General features: G+C 38.4%; 1 protein-coding gene across 2 annotated transcripts in view; it reads right to left on the bottom strand.

Annotated features, from left to right (window-relative positions):
* Positions 1-2,049: 2,049 nt before the first annotated feature.
* The window catches only part of ufl1 (UFM1-specific ligase 1), a 41,669-nt gene continuing 24,889 nt past the window's right edge, over positions 2,050-18,829 (bottom strand). For both annotated transcript variants that reach the window (XM_089118379.1, XM_039668603.2), the window contains exons 14-19: positions 15,785-15,951; positions 14,106-14,233; positions 12,176-12,256; positions 11,834-11,919; positions 7,545-7,725; positions 2,050-2,554 (exon numbers count right to left, since the gene is read on the bottom strand). In XM_089118379.1, coding sequence (XP_088974505.1) covers positions 2,342-2,554; positions 7,545-7,725; positions 11,834-11,919; positions 12,176-12,256; positions 14,106-14,233; positions 15,785-15,951 — 856 coding nt within the window. In that variant the 3' untranslated portion in view covers positions 2,050-2,341. The remainder of the gene's footprint in view (positions 2,555-7,544; positions 7,726-11,833; positions 11,920-12,175; positions 12,257-14,105; positions 14,234-15,784; positions 15,952-18,829) is intronic.

Genomic DNA, 18,829 nt, shown 5'->3' with positions numbered 1-18,829 from the left:
TTACAATAACGTTTCATTAGTTAGCATGAACTTATAATGAACTGCACCTAAACAGTCTTTATTATTTTGTGTTAAATGATAATTTCAAAATTTACTAAGACTTAATTAAAATCTTGTTAACATTAGTTAATGCACTGCAAACTAACAATAAACAGCTGTATTTTTAACTAATGTTAACAAATATTAACAAACACCACAACAAATGCATTGCTCATGGTAAGTTAATACATTAACAAATGTTAACTTAGTTGTATTACCATAATGTTTAGTGTTTCCAATATATTCAACATTGTTTCGTGCTGTATTGTCATCTCAAGGTTTTTAAATAATGTTTTTTATTGTCATCTTAAGGTCTCACAGAACAATATTGTGAAGCATTAATTTGACTTTGCCTAGTAAAATAGGCAAATCTGATTTTATGCTGATAATAAGACAAAGGTACATAGAGAGGCAAGGCAATTCAAATTATGTGACTAGTACTCAGTGAACTCTATTCTAATACCATCACTTAATTTCCCACGTCCTCTGTCTGCACCTCTTAAGTTGCACTAGCTTTTACTATTTTAAATATCAGAACAACATCTGATATGTCCTATCAGAGAGGTCTACTGGTGACTGGATTGAACACAATTCATTTGTTCACTTTCCACTTGATGTATTGCACTTAAATTTAAATACTTTAAAAGCAAAGTAGACTCTGACTGGATATCATAAGACTGGCGGTTCATGATCTTCATAGTAACAGGAACATTAATGATGATCAAGTCATTTTATATATATTTTATTCCCAAAGGATTTTGGAAACTTTCGAATTAATAAAACGTGTATACATCAAATTGAACTATGTCTTTCAATCTTTTAATTCTGACAAGAACATTTAATAACGCATACATAGCAGGGCTCTAGAGGGTGTTCATATAGTCCGCATATAGTCAACCTCTTGTTGAAACAACTGTCAAAATGGATGGCTTGATTTTCACATGACTGTTTTCAAAGATTTACAGTAAGAATGGTAAGAACTGTTTTGACTTCTTTGCTTTCTGTTTTGCTTTTATTCTCGTGCACTGACTCTTTCACTAAGCTGAACAGCCAATCAGAGTTCTCCAGTGTTGTAGTACTCGAGACTCGGACTCGTCTCGGACTCGGTCTCGTCTCGGACTCGGTCTCGAGACCATATTTTAATGGTCTTGGTCTTGACATTGACTCGTGCCCATTTGGACTCGGAATTGACTCGTACTTGAACATTTTTTTTTAGGACTCGGAATTATTCCCGAGTCCACTCGAGTTCAATTAAAAATATTTTTCATGATTATTAATGTATGTTAATAAAATATTTCTTTAAATTGATTGACACGCCCAGTGATTGGTGATTTTCTAGTGCGCAGCTGCGCATGACAAATTGTAATAAAATTACTTTTAACACCACTTACTAGCCTATGTGGCCTTTTTACCCTAAACTGATCATATTATTTAAACTCTAAGTAAATTCAGTAAAAAAAAGAAAAGAAAAAAGGATTTCTCTAAGTAAATAAAAGTAAATTAGGTAATCAACCCTCACTGGTCTCTAGTCTCGGACTCGACTCTCTCGGTCTTGACTCGGACTCGACTCTCTATGGACTCGGTGACGACTCGGACTCGAGTGAGGTGGTCTCGACTACAACACTTTCCCCAACGGCCCGACGCCGATTCAACATGTCGAATCGTGCGAAACAAAGCCGACGAGGACTATTTTTAGCCGACTTAACAGTCAAATGGCATTTTAGATTAATATTATTTTAGAGAGCTTGTTTAGTCATTTGAATAGGATACAAAATATAGCCTTTTTTAAAGGTTTGAATTGATCTAGCCATTTATTTGTGAGAAAAAGAAAACCTAAGATGATCAAAACACTTGATTGAACGAGTCATGGACCTCTTGACCTCAGACTTTTATATTTCCCCCCACAAACACATACACAGTGCTGAAACAGTTTACATGTTTTCTGTTGTCCTGTAAATCCTTTATAATCGTCCATCTCAGCAGTCATGTATGATTTTACAGGCACATTGGTAAAATGTTTAAATTCACTTTATTTAATGAGTCATAGACAAGCAACATTTCTAAATCATTTTGGTAATACTTCATGATAATTATCATTCTCAGTCTCATAATTATCAAGCCCAATCTCAGGGCTTTCAGGGATAAGCGCTTTTTTTTTTTTACAGGTAAAGCACTGTAATTGTCAGAACAATACAGATGTCCACCCTCTCCAAAGGAAATGTGAAATGTTAACTCAGTCGGTTTATTTTACACGTTTAAAAGCGAGCTCTAGATCATGTAGCAGGACACACTAACAGATGGGTTACTCTGTGACAGAGGGTTTTCCCTGAGCAAGGATGATGTCTTTGACGTCTCTGGTGAGACTGTGAAGCTCTTTCTGCAGGCTCTCCACATCATCAGGAACACCAGCATTGTCTTCCTCTCCCAGACTGCTGTTCTTCTCCAGGCCGTGACCCTGAACCACCAGCTGCTTGACCACCAGACCCTGGTACTGAGACAGCATCTTCAGCTGGTCCTAAAACACACACACACACAGGGTCAAACATGTAGCTTATGTGTTTCTGTACATTCACACGTTGTGATGTCTGACCTCGAAGGACTAAAGAGAAGAAATAAACCAGAGAAGATTTCCACGTCAAAGAAGGCGGAGCTCCAGAGCCACACCCACACACGTCATCGCCACAGATCAATCATAGCTCAAAGGTGTCTACCAGCCAGAACTGTTTCAAACTCCCCAAACAAACACCAAACCAACTTCGTTTTCTCCTGATTATAAACTAAATGACATCACAGCGGATCGTTTTAACTCAGAGGTTCTCAAACTACTGCTTTAAAGTTCCCCTGTGGTGAAAATCCAGCTTTTAAATGTTGTTTATATGTCTATATGGTGTTTTTAATGTGCTTTTACATAGCCCTCAAACCATATCACTTTATAGCCCTTAATCCTATAATTGTGGACAAATGTGGGCACAGAGGACTCCGGTGTGATCCTAATTTTTGTTTATTATAAATGTTACATCACTGTCTTCGATAAAGTTGTGTCTATCCATTTACGGTGTTTTTTTTGTTGTTGTTTTTTTATTTACTTCAAAAAGTACCATATTTCTATGTAAATTAATTACTATGTACTTTTATTTTTATTTTTTTAAACTACATTAAAATATCATTCCAATAAGTTCTTAAAGCTAAAACCTAAAGATGAAGTTACTTTGCGGTCACCTGGTGTCTTATTTTGGCTTATTTTAGAATGCTCTAAATTACAGTTTTTCCGACTCATTTCTATGGGTGCCCATTTTTGACCCAAACACAAGATTAAGTTTTTTTTTCACCCACTTAACATTGTAGAATTGAGTCAAAAAAAGAGGTATGTTCTAAACCTGCTTTTAGCCTCTTAACATCCTTGATTTGTCATTACGAGTGCACAGCCATGTGAGTGGTGTAATTAAAGGGTTAGTTCACCCAAAAATGAAAATTAAGTCATTAATTACTCACCCTCATGCTGTTCCAACCCCGTAAGACCTTCGTTCATCTTCGGAACACAAATAAAGATATTTTTGATTGAATCTGAGAGCTGGATCACTCCTCCATTGACTTCCTAAGGGACTGGCTCTTGACGGCCCATAAAGTCATTAAAGAAAATGTTTAAATATTCCATGTGCCTACAGCGGCTCAATTATACGTTTATCAAGCGACAAAACTACTTTTTGTGCGAAAAAAACATAAATAACGACTTTATTCGACTATTCTATTACTTCCTTATGGGCGCATGCGCGAGAACTGAGACGAGGACGTTCTCCTCCTTCTACTACTTTTTGTTACCGGCTGTAGGAGTTTTACCGCCACCTACCGTATAAGATGACGTGCTGATATAGCTGGAAGCGCAAAACGTTCTGTTTACAAGCAGAGGAAGATGCGCGCTGTACATACGCTTTTCAATTAGCGTATTTTCCGCACTATAAGGTGCACTTAAAAGCCTTTAATCTTCTCAAATACGACAGTGTTCCTTATAATCCGGAGCGCCTTATATATGGATCATCATCTTATACGGTAGGTGGCGGTAAAACTCCTAAGCGGAGCAGCCGCTACAAAAAGTAGTAGAAGGAGAAGAACGTCCTCGTCTCAGTTCTCGCGCATGCGCCCATAAGGAAGTAATGGAATAGTCGAATAAAGTCGTTATTTATGTTTTTTTCGCACAAAAAGTAGTCTCGTCGCTTGATAAACTTATAATTGAGCCGCTGTAGGCACATGGAATATTTAAACCTTTTCTTTAATGACTTTATGGGCCGTCAAGAGCCAGTCCCTTAGGCAGTCTATGTAGGACTGATCCAGCTCTCAGATTCAATCAAAAATATCTTTATTTGTGTCCCGAAGATGAACGGAGGTCTTACGGGGTTGGTACAGGATGGGGGTGAGTAATTAATGACTTAATTTTCATTTTTGGTTGAACTAACCCTTTAAACGTACAGTATGTAATATTTGGCCACCAGGGGTCACTCATTTAAAATAATAACAAAAGACGTACTTTGATGACGTCGGGAAAGAGTGTGGGCTCACGGGAGTTCATGACATGCTCAGCTCATGACATGACATCATCGTTTCACAAAATATACGGATATACGGCATCTCTCTGTAGATTTAGCTTGTCAAGAAGCTTTAAATGTTTACCTGTGTCATGCTTCTCCTGTCCCAAACCCTTCTCGGGTCATATTTTTCACCCGTACGTTTGAGCTTTAGCTAATGAGCTGGCTGTAGCAGCAGAACGTGCAGGCAAAGCGTAATCGTGGTCCATAACTATAATACAGACGAATATAAATATTTATATTACGCTCCTTCAATGAATGACCTATTTTTCATATATAGGGTGCACCGGATTATAAAGCACATAAGATACTGCAGTCAAACGTTTGACTGGGTTTGCGTTATGCATCCACTATGTGCTAACTAATAAAGGCTAAAGGGAACGTAGTGAGTGCGCGGCGCCGGAGGTGAGGCGTTTATTTAGTAAGCGGGCAAGTAACTTACATTCGCAGCCTGACTCCTGAGTATTCAATGTGCGAGGCTCGCTAACAGCAACAGTTGGCTGTTTTGAATGAGACGACACGGTTACTGTGAACGGGGAGCGCTTTATGCGCGAGCAGCACCGGGGACAGTGTGTCTGTTAAGAGTGAGCGCTCGTGAGCGGGCACGTGATTTACACACATAAAAATACGTACTACTTTTATTTCTTCGTAATTTTCTATGCTTTATTGGCGGTAGTCCAGTGTTCCCCTTTGTGTTTGGCGGTTTCGCCGGGTTCCACAGGAAGTTAGAGAAAATAGAGGAGTCAAAGGTTACATGACGCCATAGACGGGCGACGAAACGGAAATAAAGAAACGTCCCGTGTCTTCGAATTAAACTATAAATTTCTCCGTATTTGAAAGTTGGTGGAAACTGTTGGGATAATGTAAGTACACATCTAATAGAAATATATAACATAGATACTATTGCTATTTTTAAACAGAAAAATATATATTGTGGCTTTAAGAGTGACCACGGTCAGTCTGACTGCAGTAGATGTGAAAGATATTAATAGAAATGATGTTAATTCAGCCAGCGCACATACCTGTATTTGCTTCCTGTTTTCGGTCGAAGTCCACAGTAGTCGATTGTCGAGTTCATGCGCGCAATCTTTAGTGAATATCATCTCAAAGCCAAAACTGTGTGGTGTTCTGAGAATATCAGCTCAAATGGATAGTTCATCCGAATCAGATGTGGAACACACGGAGGAGGTTCGAGATGATATTCACCAATGATCACGCGGGTGAACTCGACAATCGACTACTGTGGGCTTAAAACAGGAAGCAAATAGTGGTATGTGAGCTGGCTGAAGTAACATCATTTTTATTCATATCTTTCACATCTACTGCAGTCAGATTGACTGTGGTCACTCTTAATAACACCACTCACATGGCTGTGCACTCGTAATGACAAATCAAGGATGTTAAGAGGCTAAAAGCAGGTTTAGAACATGCCCCATTGAAGTCAACAGTGTGCGAATATTAAAAAGACGATAACACAGTGTAGGCAACACCGATTTTTGTAGTTTTTGTCTGTACTGACAGCACTCCAAATGTACAAAAAAAAAATGAGCTCAATGTTAAAATTGACCGAAGTTCTCCTTTAATCTGTTTTAAGGCATGCACACATTGTTTTGCAAGAAAAGAAAGAAACATCAAAGTGTTCATGGTGATCAAACACGAGCAGGGTTGGGGAGTAACGGAATACATGTAACGGCGTTATGTAATCAGGATACAAAAATCCAGTAACTGTAATTCGTTACAGTTACATCAAAACACGTTGTAATCAGATTATAGTTACTTTTTGAAAAGGGGGGGGATACTTTCAGGATTACAATGGTTTCATTTAAAACTAAGTAAATATGTATTTTGGCATAATAACGCTATATTAATGACTCGCGCGACACGAGTCACGTGTGCTACCCGCTGGTGACTGCGTAAAATAACAGCTCTCGACAACAATCTCCTCAGACACCGATTGAATCACTGCTGCTGCTAGAAAGTTAAAAATGCTTTAATTTCTTGGAAATTCCGCTGCTATTTTGTTTTTAAAGAGGAAAATTACAACAACATTGTTTTACAGTGCATCCTCTGCCTTGTTGTTAGCTTAATATGTAGCGTTTATTACTGCTTTAAAATTCTGTGGTTTGTATGATCGCAGTTGTAAGTTTTCTAGCGATGCTGGAATCTGTAAAAAATAAGAGAGTAGCTTTTTTAGTACCTATAATTTCCTTTCATAATCTCTTCGTTCTCAGTCTCACTTAAGGAGATGTTCACCGCTAACGTAAGGGAACTCCTACTTCCAACGGCCCAATTTCAGTCAGGCAAATTAAGAAAGATCACGGCATTAGCCAACATTTTATTTCCTGTTTTAAAATAAACTAATATGTAGATTGTGTAGAATTTTTAAATGTTGTGTTTTTACTATTTCCTTAGCCTACATAATACATAATAATCTGTAAAACCATACTGTAGCCACTAGATGTCTCTACAGCCCTTTAAATAAATATATTTCAGGGACGTGAAATTCTTAATAAAGAAAAGGTTTTTTATTTTTTTAATAATATCTGTCCTTGAAGTAATCCAAAAGTAATCAGTTACATTACTTTCATATTCTGGTACTTGGATTACGCTACAGAATACTTTTTTTATGAAGTAATTTGTAACTGTGTCGGAATACATTTTTAAAGAAACCCTCCCAAGCCTGAACATGAGGTACAATTATTGACTACAGGGCGACTAACTATGCACAAGAAAATGATTTGCTGCCTTTTAGTATTTATATTTTGCATTATTTCTCCCTGCTGTATCACAAAAAGACCAAACAGAACTACACATTCGTGCAGTGTAACATTATTCTGAATGGGCAAACTTTATCTAATAGTTGGCAGTAATACACAGCTGTGAAGCACACAGTTATTTCGACTTGTTTCAGTGACTCATAGTTACCTCGGGAATCTTGCTTTGCAGGAAGCCGATGATATGTGGCACACAGCGTCCCGGTGCATGAAGCATGCAGTGTGTGACGTTCTGGAAGAGCAAGATGCTGGTCAGATGCAGCACAAGCGCGGGGTCTTCTGCATCTCTCAACTGCTCCATCAGAGCCTGACGGTGCACAAAGAGAGCCTGCCTACACACACACACACACACGTCATTATTAGCAATCATGCCTCTTCAGAAAACACTCAATTTATATGGATTAGTTTTACAATCTCTGAATTTTATGAAACCTCAAAGTGGTAGTTGTGTGCCTGTCAATGGTGGGACAGAAATCGCTCTCAGTTTTTATTAAAAATATCTTTATTTGTGTACCGAAGATGAATGAAAGTCTTACTGGTTTGGAACGACATGAGGGTGAGGTTGGGCATTATTCTGGCAAGATCAGCGAGTGATTTTTCTGCCTTTTGTTGTTAGATGAACCGTAATGAGACAGACGGCAGCAGGTTTATTAGGCTGCTGTCACTTTAAAACCGAATGCACAGATCAAACATACTGTTAAGGCTGTGTCCGAGTCCGAAATTCGCATCCGAAATTTTCGCACGTTAAAAAAAAAATTCGACCTCACGTTATGTCAGTCACGCTTGCACACCGCCTCCGAAACTTTTGTCCGTCATAAAATGAATCGGATCGGGTTCGATTTTCTGCGTTTTTCGCATCCAGAGCCAGCATTTTGAGAGGTCTTTTGACAATTCAGGGCCGGGGGAGCTCATCCTCAAATCATTCCACATATGCGCCGTGCTTTCAGTTTCGGTTTTCAATTCGATCAAGTGTTTATGTTCTCTTTTCTATATTGGATTATGAAATTAATAAACCTCCCCTTTCAATCAGATTGAAATTTAGGATCGAATAAGGTGTGATTGAGCAGCCTATTCGATAACTAATGTATTATTTGGGCACAATACAACGGCCCAGCGCTTCCAACGGGCCGCGCGCGGGTGTGTGTTTGTGTGTGTGTCCATACCTGGTCCATTTCAGACACACTGCCAGTCTCCGTTCAGAATCGATTGGTTCACGGAAATAGGTGGTCTTGTTTTTAATATGTGGCTCCAGAATCGCTAGCAAAGCATCAAACTGTCCCACTGACATTCTGAGGTAAATTTTGAATCGCTCAGGATAAATTCGCAACTTCTTGATAAGGAACTCTCCTTCCTCTCGGCGCAATTTCAGGATTGGATGGACGTAATATTTTCTCTTTCTTCCCTTTTCAATAAGAGAGAGGGCAAAAATCATCCTCACTGCTTGACGAATCCATTTGGTATTTTTGCGTTTTTTCCCGCAAAGGTTTAAGAAATACGCAACGGACTCGGTGTGCAAGGTTTCTATGCGTGACGAATTTTTAAGCTGACAAACACGAAAATACGCATACGAATATTTCGTGCTCAGTGTGCAATGGCCTTTACACTTGCGTTTTCTTTCTCAACTGTAACGCTCACTTAAGACAATCAACTGTTTTGACATAATGTTGTGTGTATTTGTCCGTTCAAGTACAAGAACTCAGTATTCGTGCGCTATAGAGGTGGCTCTCTGTGCACACGCGCTGGATGTGCCCAGCACAGAAAAGTCCCGAACGGAGTTTTTTTTCCGCATCTTCTTGCGCTTAAAAATGGTCTGAAATCACATTAGGAGTCGATAAGCGGAATTTAAAAAAAAAAAAACATTGGCTAAAGCACTGTTTATTTCATTAGTATCTTTGTTCTATTGTATTCATCTACGATTGAAACTTTTCTATGCAGATTCAATCCCCTATTGTGACATATGCCTGTGAGGCGGATTTAAAACGCGGCAGAGAAAAGCCAAGCTACATTTGAAGAGCTATTTTCCAAAACGCGGTAAACGCCATTTTTAAAAAAAAATGAGTTTGTCGTGTGATTCTGCTGTGGACAGAACCCTTTCACTGCTCCATCAACGTTTCATGCCGAATCGCTATATTTCCCTGTTTAAAATGTACAGCAAGATACAGTTTCTTTCCAAAACGCGATAAGCGCCAGCCCTGTTTTTAGCCAAAACGCGATAAATCCTCGAATTCGATGCAATCCAGCACGGCGGCACTCTGAACAGAGGTTTGTTTATGTTCATTCATTCCTCAAAATGAGTCCTAGTTTTCTAGTCGACTAGAAGTAGATCATTTAAGCCATTTGTCTAATCAGTAATCATATATTGATTAGAGCCCGACCGATAAAGGATTTTGAAGGCCGATACCGATACAAATATTTTTTGGTTTTAAAATCCGATATTCCGATATATCGGCCGATATTTTTTATTTATTTAGTTTTTTCAGAAACGCGCAACAAAACATTAAACAGATTTCCCTAACATAGTTATTTGTAGTTATTTATGAGTTTTAACTGAAATAATATGATAAAGCATTTTTAAAAGAAACTTGTTTCTTTTATTGTCACAACAGAACAGAGGAACATCAAAATATATTAAAGTTCTGATAAATAAAATAATAATTAGTCCCTACATTGCCTTATAAGCTACCTTATAATTACAATTTCAGGTTAGCTAGTCTATGATGAGCCATAATTTAGCAATAACGTCATACTGCAAATTGTAAAACATACATTTTCAATTTAACAGGCCAAGGAGAGATGATTGAAGCGTGTTTCGTCTGTTTTTATTTTATTTTTGAAATATTCATTTATCGGCCATTATAACTGCCGATACCGATATTTTGGAAAATGCCTAATATCGGCCGATAATATCGGCCGGCCGATATATCGGTCTGGCTCTAATATTGATTTAATTAAAAAGGAGAGAAACCATATGGGCGTATTTAATTGCCTTTTCCGCATTTCAACGCATGCATAAAGCTTGCCACAAAGAACCGGCAAAAGTAATGATTATGCATGAAACATTTGAATTGTTTATTAATAAACTAGTGTTTTCTGTCAGTGTCAGCAGCAAAGATAAAGTTGATGATGCTTACTTATCTTGCCATCTTCGCAGTGAACGCGCATAGGCCTATAGAAACGCATACTTCGAATTAGCCAACATACGCTGAGAGTTGCCAATTTATTTTCGTTTTTAATTGTTTAAAAGTAGATATTTAAAGCTTTCTGTAGCTTAGTTCTCAGGTCTGTGAGGCAAGCATCGCGGTGTTTGATATATGAGACGCGGTTCACCTGCACGCCTCTGTGTCCTGATTATATTGTCTGATATTTGCTTCTAATGTGTTAATCCAGTCAATTTGTTGATGAAACACGTATCAAACGAAATTTACAAGCTTTCTACAAAACAAAACTTAATAAGTGGTCAAAATCATGTCTGACCCAATCCAAATATTTTCCGATATTGGGCAGCTTTTGAATTTTGATCCTATCTCACTCATCTCATGCGGTTCCCTTTTCATAGCCTACTCAACATAGATGAAATAAGTAACTTAATATTATTAAACACAAATGTGAAACGTATAGCCTATGTTTATTTTATGTTTTTTTTTTTTTTACTTATATTTAAGCGTCTCGCCGCTCCCCTTTGCTCACATGCTATGTAGCCTATACATGTGTGTGTGCATGTGCTGGAGGGGTGCCCATCCCTTTTTTGAATATATCTTTATCATTATTGATCATTTTTTAATAATTAGTTTTTCATGCATATGTTGAAATTGGTACTATTTGTTTGAGGTTTGACACTTTACTAAAAATGACTTTACTAAAAATGATGGATTTATAGCGTTTTGAAAAAAAAAAATTAACTTTTAATTTATCATTAACAATATTGTTGTTTGATTTAATAATCATTGTTCAAAATGTTCAGACTGAACCAATAAAACATTTCAACAGGATAATTTGAATATTCACAAAATGTGTGGGTCTAGGTAAAAAATGTAGTTTTCCTGAAAACTATTGAAATGGATTTATAGCGTTTTGGAAAAGAGCTCTTCATATACAATGTGTTATCATAGTTGTGTAGTAGTTAGTAATATAAACACAGTCATAGTCAATCATGTAAGACAGTTCATTTGATCTAATTAATTTGTTTGGTACCAATTGCTGCTCTGGAAAACTGTATGTTTCACAAAGCAAAAATAGATGTGGGTTAATCTGTAAAAACTATGTATTGGTTGAAGTCTAGCTAACACGCTAAATTTAACATTCCTAACAGCAATGCAAGGACTACGACTCCTTATTTCCAAACGTTGCTAGGTAAACAAAAAAGAAGACACTTGATTTCTAAAGATCAGATGCTTTAGTGATCAATACCGATGCATTTTTGGAGAACGGAAGAGGCTATACCTTTCTCTTTTCTTGTCACCTTTCTTCAGAAGTAGCCCGCACTCTTCTGCACTCGTCTCCAAACATGACAGAAACTCTTCAATGGCCTGCAAGAGCCAGGAGATAAAAGCTTGATTCTTCCAACCTATGACAACTGAGAGCTCAGCTGATCCAATACATATTCTCATTTTTCCAACTGATTTTGGGGGGAAATCTGTGGAATACTCAGAAATGGATTTAAACGTAACGGCACTTACTCGTTATTCATTCATTATGTTACTCTACACTCCTATTCATGATTCATTGCATCATTATTACAGATGAAGAACTGTGCTGAAATGTGAGGGCTTGAAAATGACGCACCTTTCCATTGAGACTGTTGTGTAGCTTCATCAGAGGAGATTTAACTTCGTCTGAGAGCTTGGCCAGAATCTTCAGCCGGATCTGCAAGGCGGTAACAAACATCACACACATGTAAACATGATAGATATGTAGAGGTTTTCCCCATCTAAATGTCCACTTCATCTCCTGGAGAAATCAAAGAAGTCTGGTGCACATGTACACGTCCCTCAGTGTGTGTGTGTGTGTGTGTTTGAACAGCCACAGTGACCATAAGATTCAAGGGTTAATGCCCTTCAAGGTGTCCATTGTCAGGTTTTAATGGACGACGCTGAGGCGTGAACCGTTATTACCCAGACAATGGACACCTCAAAGGGCTTTAAGGCGAGACACGGCAGGCAAAAACATTGATTTTTCATGCAGTGGTCAGTTTTGAGATTTTGGGCAAGTTTACTTCTTCAATATGTGTTCTTTCAAGCTGCTATAAAGAAAACGTTGAAAATATGCATTAAAATGTTTATTTCAGGACATTTAGTTTACTTGCGGCAGTAAATTTCTGCCGAATTTATCCAGAAGTTAGCATTCCAGCGCTCCGTGTGTTTACTGAAGTCTGTCATGGCCGTTCTCGTTGGAAAGCTCGTGCACAACGCTGTGTAACCCAAATATGGGCATTTCCTTTCTATCAGTAACCAATCATGAATGTCCAAAGAGTGATCTAAACTAAAGCTAATGACGAAATCTCATTGGCTACAGCTGGTTTCTGCTAACGTGATTCGCTCAGGCGCATCACGTGGTGTCCTCTGCCAATGTTAATTCACTGAGTTACTGCAGTTGTAGGCCTTACACGCCTGCCATGTTATTAAATAATCAGTTTTCATGAGCTTGAAATATTATATATTATTATTACTAAGAGCCTGAGCATTTATTCTGATTTTGAGCATTTTTTTTCCCAATAGAAATGTATTAAATTCCCTACTCACATCTTTAATTCGCCTTTTTCTCAAAATGAGTTTTTTTTTTATATCATTCTCAGGTAGAAATATCTCATCCTATGTAGCACCTATGAACACCAAACCGTCCAGTTATACACTTATACAGTATTCTGAAGATATTATCAGAGGGATTTGTTAATAAAGCATTCCTAGCTTGATTTATGTGACATTTTAATCAAAAAAACATGGCGAAAATCGTTTTTTTAATGGTATGGACAGTATATTTTGATGTCCTAGGTAATGAAAGCATATATCCTGAATTACCTCTGAACTTTTTTTTTCATCTTGTGTGTAAACAAAAAGATTTTTGCACCTGGCTTTATCATATGTTCAGAACTATCTACCGAAATATATGCAAAATTGTGCATATTTAATGAGATGATGCCTAATTTGCATAATTAAACACAAATTTCAAAAATGTATAATACATTTACTTATATACTTGTGAAAGTAATCAACTAAGGAAGTTTCATGGTAATAATAATAATAATAATACATTTTATCTATAATGCGCTTTTCTAAAACCCAAAGCGATGGTGATATCTATTATTTAAAAGCACATTTTTTAAATTAATTTTGAAAGCTAAACAGTCACTTTCACCAGAACACTATCACATTTAATGGACACCCTGCAGCCAATCAGAATCGAGTATTCACCCAGACCATGGTATAAATAAAGATACATATTGCAACTCCTGAATGCTACCCATGATGATTGAGGGTTCAGAACTTCAGTTCAGCAAAGTGGTTTGTTAATTGTTTCTATAATGAATGTTTTTTGTTCATGCACTGCTCCTGATCTAATTTCTACAAACATATGCCAGGAAATCAGAAAAGCCAAAGTCTACTTCTCAATCCCAGCAAATCCTGGTGAATAAATGAAAACCTAGTACAACATGATGAATATTTTGCTTCTGAGCACAGTGAAAGGCGCTAAAGGTTGGAGTATCAGTTGGTTGTACCTCACTGGTGATGGCAGTCGAGCTGTCCGAGGTCATGTGCTCTGCCGCCACAAAGCTCAGCAGCACATTAGTCACATCCGTACATACAGTCTTCAGAACATGCCTGGCAATGGTAGCCTGCGTCTCATCTGGTGTGTGCAGGCAACAAAAGCAGAAACGTTAAGACAGAGAGAGAGAGACACACATACTGTACGGACAACCTTTATGCAGTCATTTGCTGAACCCTTCAGCTGCTTTTCCAGCGTCGGGCCGAAAGCTTCTAAGAACAGTAAGGATCGGTTCCAGTAGCTTACTTTAAAGATAGGTGAAATGCGTTTGGTGATGTCACAACTCCGGATTGGTCACCTGGCTACCAGTTTCTCTTTAGTTGGCTAAGAAACATATTTGAGCGACAACAACTTAAACTAATACTAAAATTAAAAGAAGGATCCTCCTCCATAACGCGGTCACTGTTGAAATTTTATTTACGTCACATGTCTATTACATTCTAAAGAGCTTCGTTATCAGATGCACAGTGGAAAATATAAAAAGCGTTTCCGGCTGGGCTAGATCGGTGCCGTTTGACCCGGCGATGGAAAAGCGGCTCTTATGTGTGCTTGACGCCTGAATCACCTTAAAGGACAACTCCGGCGCAAAATGAACCTTTGGTCTAATTACACATTGTTACCTAGTCAACCGTTATCTGAGATTTGTTTTCATGATTGCCGAATGTAAATAGTTTTATCTCTAAAACCAGTTTAGCCTATAACGCTAGTATATAGGGCATAGAGTAATGACAAATAAAAATCGCTTGTTATTACCACTAAAAAGGCTCAAAATAGCCCCACAGTAACACGACAGCATAACAAGGGTCCCTACATTCAAACCGAAGCATCGAGAATGTTGTTAGTGTCCATACAGTTTAATAAGAAGATATTTTATAGACACAGTCAACTTCGCGAATACAGGAAGAAGCCATCTTTGAAAAAAAGTCTCTACCAGTCGATCTACGAACGCCGATCCAAGTGCGCTGAACTGTGCAGAATCTCATATGGTCCGTTGTTTCCAGAAGAAACACAAACACAAACCTTTTTCTTCTCTTCAATATGTACACGTAGCCTACTGTTCGCGCTCACCTTATCACCTTATTCACATCTCACCAGCGCACTTGGATCGGCGTTCGTAGATCGACTGGTAGAGACTATTTTTCCAAGATGGCTTCTTCCTGTATTCGCGAAGTTGACTGTGTCAATAAAATATCTTCTTATTAAACTGTATGGACACTAACAACGTTCTCAATGCTTCGGTTTGAATGTAGGGACCCTTGTTATGCTGTCGTGTTAGTGTGGGGCTATTTTGAGCCTTGTTAGTGGTAATAACAAGCGATTTTTATTTGTCATTACTCTATGCCCTATATACTAGCATTATACTAGCGTTATAGGCTAAACTGGTTTTAGAGATAAAACTATTTACATTCGGCAATCATGAAAACAAATCTCTGATAACGGTTGACTAGGTAACAATGTGTAATTAGACTAAAGGTTCATTTTGCGCCGGAGTTGTCCTTTAAAACTAAACAACTGAGGAGTTGAAACAGACAATTCCATTACAGGCCAAAATACTGTGCCATTAACATTATTTGGCGGACAGAAATGGTCCACAAACATTTGTTTATCAATTTTAATCTCGAACAGGCAAACCTGAGAAGAGTTTGGTTCCTTTCTCAAAGAGGCGGATGTTGCTGTACAAGTTGTTGATCTCCTCCTGAAGATCCTTCATGTTTTTCTTCCGACTTCCTCCTGCTCCGGTTGAACTTGTGGACATGAAAGCTGTGCTGACCACTTCCTGGTACATTTTACTCAATGGCCTGTCAAAAAAAAAAAAAGAGGTTGAGGTTCTGCAACTTAATTTTCCAAATGTTGTTGATTGCATCTAAAGCAAATCCTTTAAAAAACAACAACAACAACAATCTCAAAGCCTGTTCACAGCAAGAGGAATGTTAGGTGCAAAAATGCTGTGAGAGAAACATTTCAACACACAGCTGTTCAGATTGTGTTCAGACCAATGAATGCTGTTAAAGCTACAATACCTAAGATTTTATGCCGCTAGAGGGCGCTACATTCAAAACAACAACAACATTGGCTTTGCTTGATGACGCCGTGGAGGAACGCGAAATGATGGGAACTGCTGTTTTCAACTCCACCGCGGATAAATCAGTCAGACGGGAATCGAAAATTAGTTGTCATGGATGAGGTAAAGTTCGATTTCCATAACTGTTGCATTTAATGACATGCTTGCTTTTCATTAAACTGAAATAACCGCAAGAAAAGTAAGGTTTAAAAGTAAATTAGTTATCACAGATGTTAGGGGAGAGCCGGAAACACTTTTCAGATAAACGTCGTTTTCTAAGATACAGCCAACAGTTCACATTCCGAGAAGTATTCGCGGTGAATATGACCTTACGATTTTTCACATCATATGCATAGACAACAAGACATTCGAACAATAATAAAAAAAATTTTGCATCGTTTACTGACATGAAATTGGAATACCGAACACGGTGTTACTCACCTGTCAAGTAAAACACATGCAAGATCGGCGTCTCTTTCTAGTTAGAGTTTTTCTCTCCATTTAGGAAATGCCACACCCATGTTGAGCTGGTTTTATTTCTCTTGTCCCAAATTCTTCTTGGGTCGTTTGGTTGACCCGTTCGTTGACGTTTGCGTTTATGAGACTTGTCTTTGTAGACAGAACCAGGTGCAATCGCTAAAGAATAATTGTGCTCCATTCCATAACAAATGCGCGAAACAAGCTGACGTTTGTTGCGTGATAGACGCTAACGCACAACTACAACTTCCGCATTTGTCCAGGACTACACGTAGTACGAGCGGAAACCGAGGTAAAGCCTAGTTCACACTACGTGATTTTAAGCCCGATTTAAGCCCGATTTGTAAATCGTTGAGTCGCCGACAAGTCAGGGTGTTATCGTGTGCAAATCGCGGGCGATTAGCGGACGATTAACGCTCGCCAATCCGTTAGTGTGAAAGAGCCAACAACGCACCAAAGACAGCTCGCAGACAGCTCGCAGACAGCTCGCAGACAGGTCACCGAGCTCAGAAAAATATCTAGCATGCTAGATATCTCGAGCAGTCGCGCGACTCAATCTCAGTGATGTCATGAGTACAGCCAATCATAGCAACGCATGGGTTGAGGACACCAGGTAAATCTTACCTTTTCTTTTCTTTTTTGCATTTTTTTTTTCTCAGAGCAGATCGTCGAGCAAACAGTGTGCAGCACTAGTTTCTGTCTGACGTCCATATTCGCGTGTTGTGTTCGTCTCTGCAGTTTCATGTCATTTCTGGTTCGTTTTATTGCGTGTTTTTTCGTGACAAAACATGGTTTCTAGACCAGATAGAATCGTGTTGTTGTCAACTCGTTATTTGTTTGATTATTTTCAGGATGTAGACCGTATTATAGTACTGAAACGGCTCTCATTGAGTCACAAATGATATGCTCTTATCTACCGACCGATCTCTATGTAGTGCGTTGTTAACTCGTGTAGTGAGTTACCTTCTGTTGTGGATCAATCACGTTGTGTTGTGTGGTGTGAACAGCTAAACAACTTGAACACTCATGATTTCACTGAGAGCAAGTCATGTAGTGTGAACCGCACAGTTTCAGCCCGACGTTTTAAAATCATGTAGTGTGAACTAGGCTTAACGTGGATATGACGCGATTGACTGGCGACTCCCAGCTCACCCCTGCTCACATGCCCTGTTTCCTTGGTTAAAATCTCAATTTTCTCGTGATTTAAACATTGTTCGAAACATTTGGAATATTGTAAGTTATCATCATAACTAAATATATAACACTGGCCTTGTGATTTTGGGGTATTTTAATGCAAAAATCTTAGGTATTCCACCTTTAATGCGAGAGGCCGTTTTAAAGAGAGGTAGTCTAACACCAGCTTCCAAGACGTTTAACGCCTTGTGACTAAACAATACGCGTAAAAGTGAAAGTGTAAAAGTGTAATTTTTTTTTTTAAAAACGCCTCGGATTCGTTTTTTGGTTTGACGCACCGCGTCAAAACCTATCCGACCAACGAGATTGGCGCGTTTGCTCACGTGTCTGGTACTTCTGAAGTTACAGAAAAACACAACTTGGGGGCGCTCAAACACAAAACCGTCTTGCCGAGCATAAGAAGAGATAGGCTACAAGGCAAGATAACTATGGGCAAGATGAATGTTGAGCTGCTGGTCTCGGAGCATAAAGAGCTATATGATATTTATATGATATTTATATTTATATTAGTATTTCTGAAATAATAGTATAGGGTGACCAACAGTCCCATTTTCCCGGGACATGTGTAAAACGGTCACTTTGTGCTTTATAGAAATCTGAGTTGAGATGAGAACTGCGCATAGTGCGTGTAGTGTCAGTCAGATTTTGACAAGTGAGGTGAGGAGATAACCGCTCTGCAGAGATGTTCACAAGTCATTTTTTGGAAGTCCAAGTCAAGTCTCAAGTCTTTCAGCTCGAGTCCAAGTCAAGTCTCAAGTCTTAAATTATTAGGCATTGTCTAATTAAATATGTGCGAAAAAAAACAAAATCTGAGTAGCCTATTAGATAAAGCCAGGTTTAAAAATTTTTTAATACAGTAATAGATGGGGGGAAAATAGATATTTATGGATATCTACTTTTGTTATCCTGTAATCAGATAGCCTTAAGTAGATTTTCGCCATGTT

This window comes from Pimephales promelas, chromosome 13 (assembly GCF_988280905.1).
Source record: "Pimephales promelas chromosome 13, fPimPro1.hap1.1, whole genome shotgun sequence".
In the NCBI taxonomy this organism is placed as follows: domain Eukaryota; kingdom Metazoa; phylum Chordata; class Actinopteri; order Cypriniformes; family Leuciscidae; genus Pimephales; species Pimephales promelas.
This window is presented reverse-complemented; position numbering and strand designations above follow the sequence as displayed.